Source organism: Neofelis nebulosa, chromosome X (assembly GCF_028018385.1).
Source record: "Neofelis nebulosa isolate mNeoNeb1 chromosome X, mNeoNeb1.pri, whole genome shotgun sequence".
Lineage (NCBI taxonomy): Eukaryota > Metazoa > Chordata > Mammalia > Carnivora > Felidae > Neofelis > Neofelis nebulosa.
Window position 1 is genome coordinate 59,460,123 of NC_080800.1, and position 11,906 is coordinate 59,472,028.

An 11,906-nucleotide genomic window follows, 5' to 3' on the forward strand; every position below is an offset into this window, starting at 1 on the left:
TTGAGCGTCCGCCTCTTGGTTTTGGCTCAGGTCATGATCTCAGTTTCATGGGTTCGAGCCCCACATCGGGCTCAGCGCTGACAGTGTGGAGCCTGCTTGGGATTCTCTTTCTCCCCCTGTCTCTGCCCCTCCCTAACTCACACTGTCTCTGTCTCAATAAATAAATTTATATTTATAAATAAATAAACCTAAAAAAAATGTTCTCAGAGTTAAAAAAAAAAAAAGTTCTCAAAGTTCACTCACCTTTCTGCCTGCATCAAATCTATTTGAAAGAAAAAAGTCTCAATTGAGGTAAAAAAAAAACTATAAAAGAAATAGTGTTTGTAGGTGGTAGGTTGGATGATGAGCACTTGCACACACGTGTTTATGTACACATATAGCATATGCATATATATGTACACACACACACACACTATAAATATATTCTGCCCAAATTAGTAGAAACCCACAAACTTAAAAACCAAATCTGCTAAATCTGAACCAAACCACAGGTATTGAGCCCTATGGCTACTTCCTGCAAGAAGACGCATTACCTCAGTGACAAAGTCAATTGGGAGTTGCAAGGATAGGTAAATATCGCTACAGACAGCTAGGATTCTGGTTGTTTTTTTAATTTAAATGCCAAACTTAACTTATCACCTCAGGATACTGACCATGTTGTATGATTTCTGCACAATACCAAGAATATCCTAGACACTAAAAAATACTACAACTTAAGCAGGAAAACAGAGGCTTGCTTCACAGTGGTTTAATATGAACAGAGTTGAATATGACATTGTCTGACAGAAGAATGAACAGTTTGCTGAATAAAAGCCCCGAGTCAGGATATATACACAGCAGAAATGGGGCCTCAGGCTTTCAGCACTTGTGCACAATGAAAGAATTCTTAAAAAAAAGTCAATAACAGAGGATACAAATCAAAAAGGCAGCAACAACACCAACATTTGGGAGGTGGGAAAGGGAGCACAGCCTCTCTCTAGGGACTGCTCAGCCCCTGGTACAGGCTCAGCAGCTGGAGAGCTGATCTGTCTCAAGGAACTTCAACATTGAGAAGGACTCCAAATCCCATGTCAAAATCCAATCCTAAACTCTCTGATCAGGGTCTTGTCCGACTCCACAATCCTTTTCCCCAAGACCCCATACAGAGAATTCCGATCCTTCCATGATAGAGAGTCTAAGCAAAGAGTCCCCACTTTTGACATGACACCAGTTAACTTGCTCCCATCCCACCACTGGAGAGAGATATCAGGCCCCAGCAAACAAACCACTATCCTCCAGATAGAAGCCCAGGAAAGCTGCTTCAGACTCTTAAGATTTGGGACATCCATACCCAGCTGCTATCTCTAGCTCAAATTATGGGAAGACTACTGGAGTTCCATGGGAAACAAGTACAGGCAGTTCAGTAACCCTGTGACCAAGCTGGGGAGGGCAGCGACAACTCTTGCCCCTGAGCCCCATTCAACAGCTCAAAGTGCTTAGGAGAAGTCAGAGACTGTGTGGTTTGTTCATGTGCTTCGGCCTTGTGGCAGCACTAAATGGGATGGCGGGGGTGGGGTGGGGAGGAAGAATGGAAGGAAGAGGGTGGTGATGCCCTTCCCAACCACTGGGAGGTACCTAGAAAATGATCCACTCCCACCCTTTAGGGAGTTACCTGGCAGTGGTGAGTTGTCCCCACCCCTCAAGCCATCAAACCCGCAAAGGTAACCTATAAAGTAGCAAGGGCTTGTGGGGGGGGGTGGAAACTGCTGGCCTGTACTGACTCACCTGCTGATGAGCGAGAACAGGCAGCAAGAGTGGGGAGCCACAAAGGAGAGGGGCTAGACAACAAGAGTTCCCCTACTGCCCTATGGCTTTCTTCTGACTCTGAAGCAGCCATGATGAGGGGCCCAGAAAACCCACACACCTTGCTCCACACAACGGACTGCTTAGACTCAGGAGGATTTACTGCCATGAAAAGCAACAAGGGAGAGAGAAAGGAACAAAAGAAACCGTTGAGAAAACTGGGAGCAGGCCTAGAGAAAACAAGGAGAACTTCTGGGTCTCTACCACCTTCCCCAAAAGAAAAAAGTTCATGCAGGTAGGAAAGGCAGGGTTTTTCCCTGCTCAGCGTTCCTGGTTAAACCTAAGAGTAAGAAAATCCCCTGGACTTGCAGCATCAGTATGTATCCGAGTGCCCTACCAGCACAAGACCCCCCCCCCCATAAGATTAGCCTTCTGGCAAGGGTAAATGCCCAAGGAATTGCCTTCCAGTCCAATCCCCCCACCCGCACCCCAAGCAAAGAGCATCTGCCTGTGGTCTCCCACCTCTCCTCAGAGAAGAGGATCCTAGCAGAGTGCCCACGGTGTAGTCAGGTACCAAGAAACACAATGCCAGACAGTCTATCAGGCCAGGGGATGGGCAGCCAACTTCAGATCAAAGAGACAGAGAGAGAGGCTTAGTGTAAAAATCAATGTCATTTCAGCAGGAAAGTAGAGGGCAAGTGGTGAGAGGGGCTCCTACTGGCGCACCTTCCCGGGGACGTAGTTCCTGTCAATTGCCTCCTCCTGCAGGAACATGTGTAGGCAGCGTTCATTCTGAGCCAGTGGGTGCCCAGCAATTCTATAAAGAGACCAAGATGGTTATCAGTAGTATCTGGGATCAGAGAGAATTCACAGAGCAATGGGGGTGTGGACAGGGGAGAAAGGGCAACATCAGCTCTTCCAGAGGTTCAAGTAAGTAGAGGACAGCAACGAGGCACCACTCCAACCCTGATGTTGTAGGAGAAGGGAGATAGACAGGTGAGGCAGGGGAAAATCCCCAAACACATCCAAGGCCTTTTCAGGCCCTGAGGTACAGGATCAGAATTCTGCTCAAAGGAATGGAGTTTTACTGTCCAGTCAGCTCACCACACAACCGGCAACACATCTTATTACACATCACAAAAGAGGAGACAGACAAAACACAGAAAGACCATGATGGCAAAAGGAGCAAGAGGAGTCCCCGGGAACTTGGCTTACTTGTTAATAAACTGTTCGAGGCCCTGCCTCCTTTCTTCAATGAAGGACTCCTCAAAGATCCCTTCATCTCCTCGAAAAGGGAGCTGACGCTTCAAGGCTTTCCCAGGCAGTGGTGGTACTACAATCTGCAGGCAGACACAAAATATCAGCCACATGGGAGAGGATGAAGAGGGAACGAGATGGTGAAGCACTGTATACCTCATTTCTTATTAGACTATTAGCCAGGGTCTATCTTATCCCACAGCTGGCAACTTGTAAGAACTGAGGCCATAAGAACAGTAAAGATGGCTTAGGTCAAAAATGAATCCAGGGGCACCTGGGTGGCTCAGTCAGTTAAGCGTCTGACTTCAGCTCAGGTCACGATCTCACCGTTCTGAGTTCGAGCCCCATGTTGGGCTCTGTGCTGATAGCTCAGAGCCTGGAGCCTGTTTTGGATTCTGTCTCTCTCTCTCTCTCTCTGCCTCTCCCCTGCTCGTGCTCTGTATCTATCTTAAAAATAAATAAACATAAAAAAAATCCAAGTGATTTTATGGAAGGACAGATTTACCACCTCAAAAAAAAAAAAAAAAGAGGAAATAAACTCCAAATATCCCTCACTTTCTTTAACAATCCACTAGTATCCAAGAATTTAGCTAGGTCTTTTCTGACACGATCTACACTTATATTTTTAGTACCTATATAAGTTAAGTTTTATGACTTTACTCACCACTGATTCAAGTAATATTTTTTCTTTTAAAATTTGTCCTGAACTTACCACTTTCAAGTTTCAAAGGGTATCACCCAGATCCAATGTGCTGGGATTTGATAGTGTTCAGCCTCTCCACTGCCTTTAAGATTTTATAGACCACAGGGGCACCTGGGTGGCTCAGTCGGTTAAGAGGCCAACTGTAGCTCAGGTCATGATCTCGCGGTTTGTGAGTTTGGGCCCTGCATCGGGCTCTGTGCTGACAGCTTGGAGCCTGGAGCCTGCTTCAGATTCTATGTCTCCCTCTCTCTCTGCCCCTCCCCCACTCGCACTCTGTCTGTCTGTCTCTCTCTCAAAAATAAACAAACATTAAAAAAATTTAAAAAGGGGCACCTGGGTGGCTCAGTAGGTTGAGCATCCGACTTTGGCTCAGGTCATGATCTCACTGTCTGTGAGTGGGAGCCCCGCATCGGGCCCTGTGCTGACAGCTCAGAGCCTGGAGCCTGTTTTGGATTCTGTGTCTCCCTCTCTCTCTGCCCCTCACAAATAAATAAACGTTAAAATTTTTTTTAGGAAACCAATTTGACAATAAATTTCATATTAAAAGGCGAAAGATTTATACGATCTGAAGAGAAACCAGAGTATAATAAATTTCATATTAAAAAAATTTTTTTAATATTTTACAGACTAGAATCTTATTCCTTCTGAGCCTATGTAGATCTCCTCCTCCAAAGATTCCACACAGGGAATGGGGTCATACCTTACTATCTCGCTCCAGCTCATTTTTAAGCCACTCAAAGTCACTATAGCGCCGCCGTACACAGGACTCCTTCAGCTTGAAGATAGGTAGGTTTGTCTACAGGGAAGGAAAAATGAGAGAAGAGAGATGGTAACTAACGTTCAGCCTGTAGTGGCCACCTGTCAGAACCACTTAGGTCCCAATGAAGAAATAATTCCTGTGGACCATGCTACTATAACTCCTTTAAAATACCACCAGGTAAATACCAATCCTTACCACATCCAGCCTTGTCACAGATGGTGACTAGAAGTCACTTGCTGCTTAGAATTTATCCTATAAAGAAACTTGAAGTTTGGGCCCCTGGGTGGCTCAGTCGGTTGAGCGTCCAACTTCGGCTCAGGTCATGATCTCACGGTTTGTGAGTTTGAGCCGCGTGTCGGGCTCTGTGCTGATAGCTCAGAGCCTGGAGCCTGCTTTGGATTCTGTGTCTCCCTCTCTCTCTGCCTCTCCCCCACTTGTGCTCTCTCTCTCTCTCTCAAAAATACATAAAACGTAAAAACAAATTTTAAATAGACTTGAAGTTGTATGCAAATATGTATATACAAGGGTTTTCACTGCACTTTACTTGTAATAATTATATATGTCCATCAATAGACAATTGGTTAAATAAATTATGCTATGCCTATACAGTAGAATTACTATACAGCTATGAAAAGAATGTGAAATATACATGTGCCAGTATATATTAAGCATCAAATCAAGTTACAGAACAGTACATACAGCTTACCCCTATTTGGTTTAAAAAAAAGGCTATGTATATTTACCCAAAGAAAATGAAAACACTAATTCAAAAAGATATATGAACCCCTTTGTTTATTGTAGCATTATTTACAATAGCCAAGCAACCCAATATGGAAGCAACCCAAGTGTCCATCAAAAGATGAATGGATGTGGGGCGCCTGGGTGGCTCAGTCGGTTAAGCGTCTGACTCTTGATTTCAGCTCAGGTCGTGATCTCATGGTTTATGGGTTCAAGCCCTGTGTTGGGCTCTGTACTCACAGCACAGAGCCTGCTTGGGATTCTCTGTATCCCTCTCTCTCTGCTCCTCCCCCGCTTGCTCTCTCTCTCAAAAATAAATAAATAAACAGAAAAAAAAGATGAGGGGTGCCTGGGTGGCTCAGTCAGGTAAGTGTCAGACTCTTGATTTCAGCTCAGGTCACAATATCTCCATTTGTGAGTTTGAAACCTGCGATGGGCTCCACAATGACAGTGTAGAGCCTGCTTGGGATTCTCTCTCTCTCCCTCTCTCTGCTCCTCCTCCACTTGTGCGTGCTCTCTCAAAAGAAATAAACTTTAAAAAGAAAATATGGGGGCGCCTGGGTGGCTCAGTCAGTTAAGCATTGGACTCTTGGTTTCAGCTGGGGTCATGATCTCACTATTCACAGATTCAAGCCCTACACTGTGCTCTGCACTGGCAGCACGGAGCCTGCTTGGGATTCCCTCTCTCTCTCTCTGCCCATCCCCTGTTCACACTCTCTCTCTCAAAATAAGTAAATAAACTTTAATAAAACAAAATAAAAATATGAAGGGATAAAGATGTGCTACACACACACACACACACACACACACACACACACACAGTGGAATATTACTCCACTAGAAAAAAAGATGAGATCTTGCCATTTGTGACAACATGGATAGACCTAGAGGGTATTAGGCTAAGTGAAATGAGCCAGGCAGATAAAGATAAATACTATATGATTTCACTTATATGTATAATCTAAAAAACATGACAAATAAACAAAGTAGAAGCAGACCCATAAATAAAGAGAATAAACTGTTGGTTGCCAGAGGGGAGGGGGCTAGGGGTATGGGCAAAATGGGTGAATGGGAATGGAGATATAGGCTTCCAGTTATGGAATGAGTAAGGCATGGGAATAAGAACATAAGAACACAGGAAATATAGTAATATATATATATATATATATATATATATATATATATATATATATATACATATACATATATATACACACACACACAGTATACATACCACATATACTTGTGGTAAGCATAGTGTAATGTATAAACTTGCCAAATCACTACGTTGAACACCTGAAACTAATGTACCATGTATGTCAACTATACTTCAATTTAAAAAGGGATATGTATATGTGTATATATTTGTATTTATGAATAAAATGTTTATTCATAACAGTGATTGGTTTTGGAGTATAAGACTAAACAACTGGAATGGATGGGAGGGTAACATTTTTCACTGAACAATTTGAATTTGTCACATGCATGTATTACATTTTCAATTGAAAAGTTATTTTTTTAATGTTTATTTATTTTGAGAGAGAGTGCACGTGAGCGGGGGAAGGGCAGAGAGAGGGGGTGAGAGAGAATCCCAAGCAGGCTCCATGCTGTCAGCGCAGAGCCCTACATGGGGCTCAAACTCATGAACTGTGAGTGAGATCATGACCTGAGCTAAAATCAAGAGTCAAACACCTAACCAACTGAGTCACCCAGGTGTCCCCAAAAGTGAATTTAAGTTCCCTGTAAAAGAATAAGAGAAAAGTACCTCCAAGGTATGATTTCCTCAAATCATACCCATTCTTCAAATTTCCTCAAATTGTCCCCATTCTACAAGTCCAAGCTCAAGTCCCATTTCATCCAGGAAATCTTCCTGAACACACCAGCTTAATTTACTGGTCTCCCTCTCCTCTGAACTCCTATGACATTTATACTTTAGTAGTGTCTGACACACTATTGTTTTATGCATCATATTAGTCCTGCTACTTAACTGAACTATAATTTCATTGAAATCAGAAGCTGTCACTACTTCTGCATCTCCCTAAAGGCAGACTATGCAAGTTACTCAGTAAATACTCAACTGATTAATAGAAGCCCTAGGTATGTTTACCTTCTCCCTGTCTAGAAAGTACGGCAGAAATAGCAATTACAGTAAGTTGGGTTACCATATCTTGCTCCCTCATATAGATCAGCTTATTCCCACATCTTAATCATTGATAATTTTCCCAAGGCTCTAATGGCAACATGAACTACCAACAAACAAAAAGCCCTGATCCTTACTCCTGTCTACAACTTCTAAATAGAAATGGCCAACCACATGTATTAAAGTTGACTGTATTTTCCACCAGCCAACTCGTATCAGCAGATGGAAATAAAAGGAACTAGTTTCTCTCCTGAACTATGACCTGAGCCTCCACAACTGCCTCAGGGCAGGAAAAGAACATCTCCCAGTTATGCTAGAGCTTCACACAGTCCTCACTACATCATGCTTTGTAGTCCTCATGTCTGGAAAGTGTCTTTCCAGGATCCAGTTCTAGGTATAGGTCATCAAAAGCTAAATAACTAGCCCACTTACACTAGTTACAACTCCACCTATGATCAAGGTCCAAGGAATGTCAATGAGTTGAAGGAGAGTGAGATACAGGTAAAGCAATGTTTTATTACAACCTATTCTTTAGGAGAATAAATTAAAAAACTGGAAACAATGGTTTCTTTGGAAAAGGGAACCTCTAGAGGGCAGAGGGTGGAAGACTTAGTTTTTACAGTACATCTTTTTTGTATCTTTTGAATTTTGTACCATGTGCATATTTTAACCATTTAAAAGAAAACATTATAAAGAAAATACTCATAATCCTGCAAGAAATCTGTATGAGTATTAAATAATCACATCGTACACCTTAAACTTACACAATGTTATATGTCAATAACATCTCAACAAAGATGGGGAGAAAAATAGTCCTGCAAGAAAAAAAGAAGTGCTTTGGTATCATGTAATTCTAGGTTTCCACCAGAATTCATTACAAATACTGTGATCCCCAAAGAGTAGAACCTTAACAAGTAGGCTTTTACAGAAGCTAACAGAACAAAGGGGGGAAAATGCTGAGTAGCTGCTTCCAAGGCATAGTGAAACCATCCACTGCCATTTTGTGGACTTCTTCCTTTGACTCACAAAACTCCTATTCTTCCCCTACCCCCACAGGATGGTGACAATAATGACCTCTCATCTTCACACCTAGCAATGTAAGGAAGGGGCCACTATGTACTAAGCTCCAACCTACAGCTCCCAGCTCCAACCTACAAATCATTTGAGGAAGACAGGATTGTGTAGTACAGGATATACAGAGTCGTTGGCTCTGATCAACACAAAGTCAAGGGAAAGGAGAGACAGAAACAAAATTCAAGTCCACAGGACAACTGACATTTGAAAAGTTCCATACACATTATGTGAAGTCACCAGGATATCTCTCCAGACTCCTAATTTCTTGGAAGGGTGGGAGGGGGGAATTCTTTCCTGAGCAAAATAAGAGAACACCTTCAGAAATATTTAGTTATTATATAAAGAAGAAAGTCAGTGCCATCTGCTTCTACCATACACAATGTTTAATTCCCAAAGCCCAGTCTCTTGAGTCTCATACTCCCTAAAATGCCTACCATGATCAATCACCTAATATAGCAACTAAAAACTAAATGAATTTACCAACTTCTCCCCTACACAGAGTTAAATTAAAATATTAAGTCTAGATAGTCATACAAATTAATATAAACAATACAAATTAACTTAAAATTCACACAACTAGGAACTGCCATCAAACCTATCATCACCGTACAATTAGAAATCGTAAAAAGGATAGATGGAAAGCTTGGTGGGTAAAAAAATATCGTGCACTAAAGTTTTGCAACTAAGCATTGCCAAAGAGACTGAAGTGTAATGCAAAGAGTATGATGGGCTTTGGAGTCAGTCAGATCTGGGTTCAAATATCAGCCCTGTCACTTACTAGCTATGTGTACTTGGGCAAGTTACTTAAACTGCATTCCTCCTCAGTTTCCTATTTGTAAAATGTCATTTTTGTAAGGATTTGGAAACTGAACCCTAGTTCAGTGCCTGGCACATAGTAGGCACTGGATGAACAGTCTCTGTTGTTATTAGAATGCCTTAAGAAGAGAGCTGTTTCATTCATAATCCCTAAGGCTCTTGGGTAATGGATGGAGATGTTGTCTCCAAAACCCCACAGCAGAGAATCCTCACACTGAACAAGTTATGCCCAAGCTTCCTCAGGTAATTAAATTCTCTATCACTAACAGTTCCAGACTTTTGATCATATTTTGAGGGATCTAACTTCCATTCTTCTCCAAAGAGTGGATTTCAGGTAGTTCTTATATAGATGAGTTTTTCTCAATTTTTGCTTCGATTTTCTTTCTTCAGTTTGGACTTTGCGAAACTTGGAATTTGGACACCATTTCTCAATTAAATTTCAAAGCCCATGTAGGAGACACACTCTCTCATTCAATTCATTCAGTCAAAAATGAAAGCACATACACTCTTTTATAGGTCTTCAAATGCTGTTTGAGCAGCATGCTGTCCATAGAGAATATTCTGGCCCTCTAGTCTGAGAAAAAAAAAAAACATAAGGAAAATTAGAAAATGGGCCTCTAACTTTTCTTCCTGTAACCACTTCAACTGGGCTAAAGAACGTGCAAACCACTACTTTATCTGCACATTCCATCCTTGTAATGTGGACTAAGAACTAGAGAATAAAGTCCTCTGTAGTGCACATTGGAAGAAGCCACTCCTGGGCAGTCCTGAAATGTCATACATTAATGTAACCGCAGACAACAGTCTTAATCCAAAAAGTTAATCTAGAACAGAAAGGGCAAATGGCCATTTGTATACAGAAAGCCCAAATGGGAGCCAATACTGAAATACTGGCTACTTCAAATCTAAAGGATCAGCACAGGATGCTTTGAGTACCAACTGACAATCCACCAATCCCAGGGCAAGGCCAGATTTCACCATAAGACACAGCATGTGATACCTGAGAAAACTTAAGCAGAAAACATTTCTCTCCTTCAGATGCTAATTCCACACAAGTCTGGGAAGCACTCGGTGTCAAGGAGACTCCCTTTCTTATTTCTGCTCTACCAAGCCCACTCTCTCCCTTTCCTGGGGTCTATCTTCCCTTCAATGCAGGCTTTGCTTAACTCCATCATCCCAGGGAGACTTCATGAGGAAGAAATCGGGGCTTCCTGCCCTCCCTCTTCGGATTGACTTCCCACAACCTAGTTTAGTTATGGGACCCAGCGATATATCACCTTGTCTTTCCATCCCCCAGCCCTCTGTCACTCTTCCTTCCCTTCTTCTGTCGCTGCACTCAGGGTTCCTATTTCCTTGAATTCCCCACTCTAATCTTCCCCATCCTCCCCACCCTATCCAGCCAGGCTTCACTTCTTGCTCATAGGTACTTATTTTCCGTCACCCCAGTCCGATGTCCCCCTCTAGACTTTTCTGTATCCTAGGGCCACAACCTAGTCTGGAGACCTCTGCCCCCAACCCCCAAATGACCCCTTCGAGCGCCTTCTGGCAGCCCCCGCCCAGCCGCCCGGTCCTCCCTCAGCTGTCTCCCTCACCCCGTGACTCACCCGCATGCGAACCTCATAGGTGGTGAAGCGCGCGCGGCCCACGCCCACCGTCTGTGGATTAAAGATATCGATCTCCAGGAAGTTACTTGGCGGCCCGTAAGCGTCGGTCAGGTCCTGCGGCTTCGAGTTAAGGCGCCGAGTGTCAGCCACTGCCGTGTCCGACATCTTTCCGAAGGAGAGACTGGGACCGGGGAAAGGGGTGGGGGACAGAGGCGGGAGGCAGGAGCGCGCACAGCCCCTCCCGCTTGCAAAATAACCAGCCAACCCACAGACAGCGGCGCCGCGCACGCGCGCCCACGCACGCACGTACGCACGCGCACGTTGCCTTGGCCCCGGGCCCTGCACCCTGAATAGCGGCCACGCTGAGGGCTGTGAGTCCTGTACTTCGGAGGCCTCATTCAGGCTTCCGGGTGGTGTTTGTGGCCGCCCCGGAACCGGCATCTCGGACACGCAGCGCCCGATGTCCTGGGAAGCATTACAGGCGGGATCCGCCAATCGCTGCTCCTCAACCCAAGAAATTGTCTTCTACCCAGTATCTATCGGCAGCGGGCACTGCCCCGCAAACGGGGACCTTGCAGTGATAGGCCGAAGCCCCGTGACCTGAATAAGTCAGGGTTTTGCGCGAAAACCCTGTTCTCCAGAGGGAGGGGTTCCAACCATAATACTAAGAACTTAGAACGCAGCCCTGCCACTTGTGCCACTGATCATTTCAATTCATTCCACCCGCAACCGAGCACTCTGCACAATGGTGCCAGGGAAGCAGCGGGGATGGGGTAAACATGATTGCTCATTCTCCCTTTCCAGGAAAATCAGGGCATAGCTTCATCCTCCACTTTTACCACAGAAAGCTTAAGCCCAGGTGTACTCAGTATTTTTCTCAGCATATTGAAGGCATTTATTTCATACGTTCTGTCTCTACTCTGCAGAACACCATACTTGGCACTGCTCTGAGGTTGCTTGCAGCCCATAATGGAGAAAGAGTACGTACCTAAATGAGAAAATATCCATAGACATATTGATATTTTTAGACAT

General features: G+C 43.9%; 1 protein-coding gene across 1 annotated transcript; it reads right to left on the minus strand.

Annotated features, from left to right (window-relative positions):
- Positions 1-733: 733 nt before the first annotated feature.
- Positions 734-11,156, minus strand: SNX12 (sorting nexin 12). Its single transcript, XM_058712572.1, has 4 exons — positions 10,875-11,156; positions 4,443-4,538; positions 2,998-3,122; positions 734-2,599 (listed from the first exon to the last, which is right to left on the minus strand). The coding sequence occupies exons 1-4, from the start codon at positions 11,037-11,039 to the stop codon at positions 2,497-2,499; spliced, it is 489 nt and encodes a 162-aa protein (XP_058568555.1). The 5' UTR covers positions 11,040-11,156; the 3' UTR covers positions 734-2,496.
- Positions 11,157-11,906: the final 750 nt, after the last annotated feature.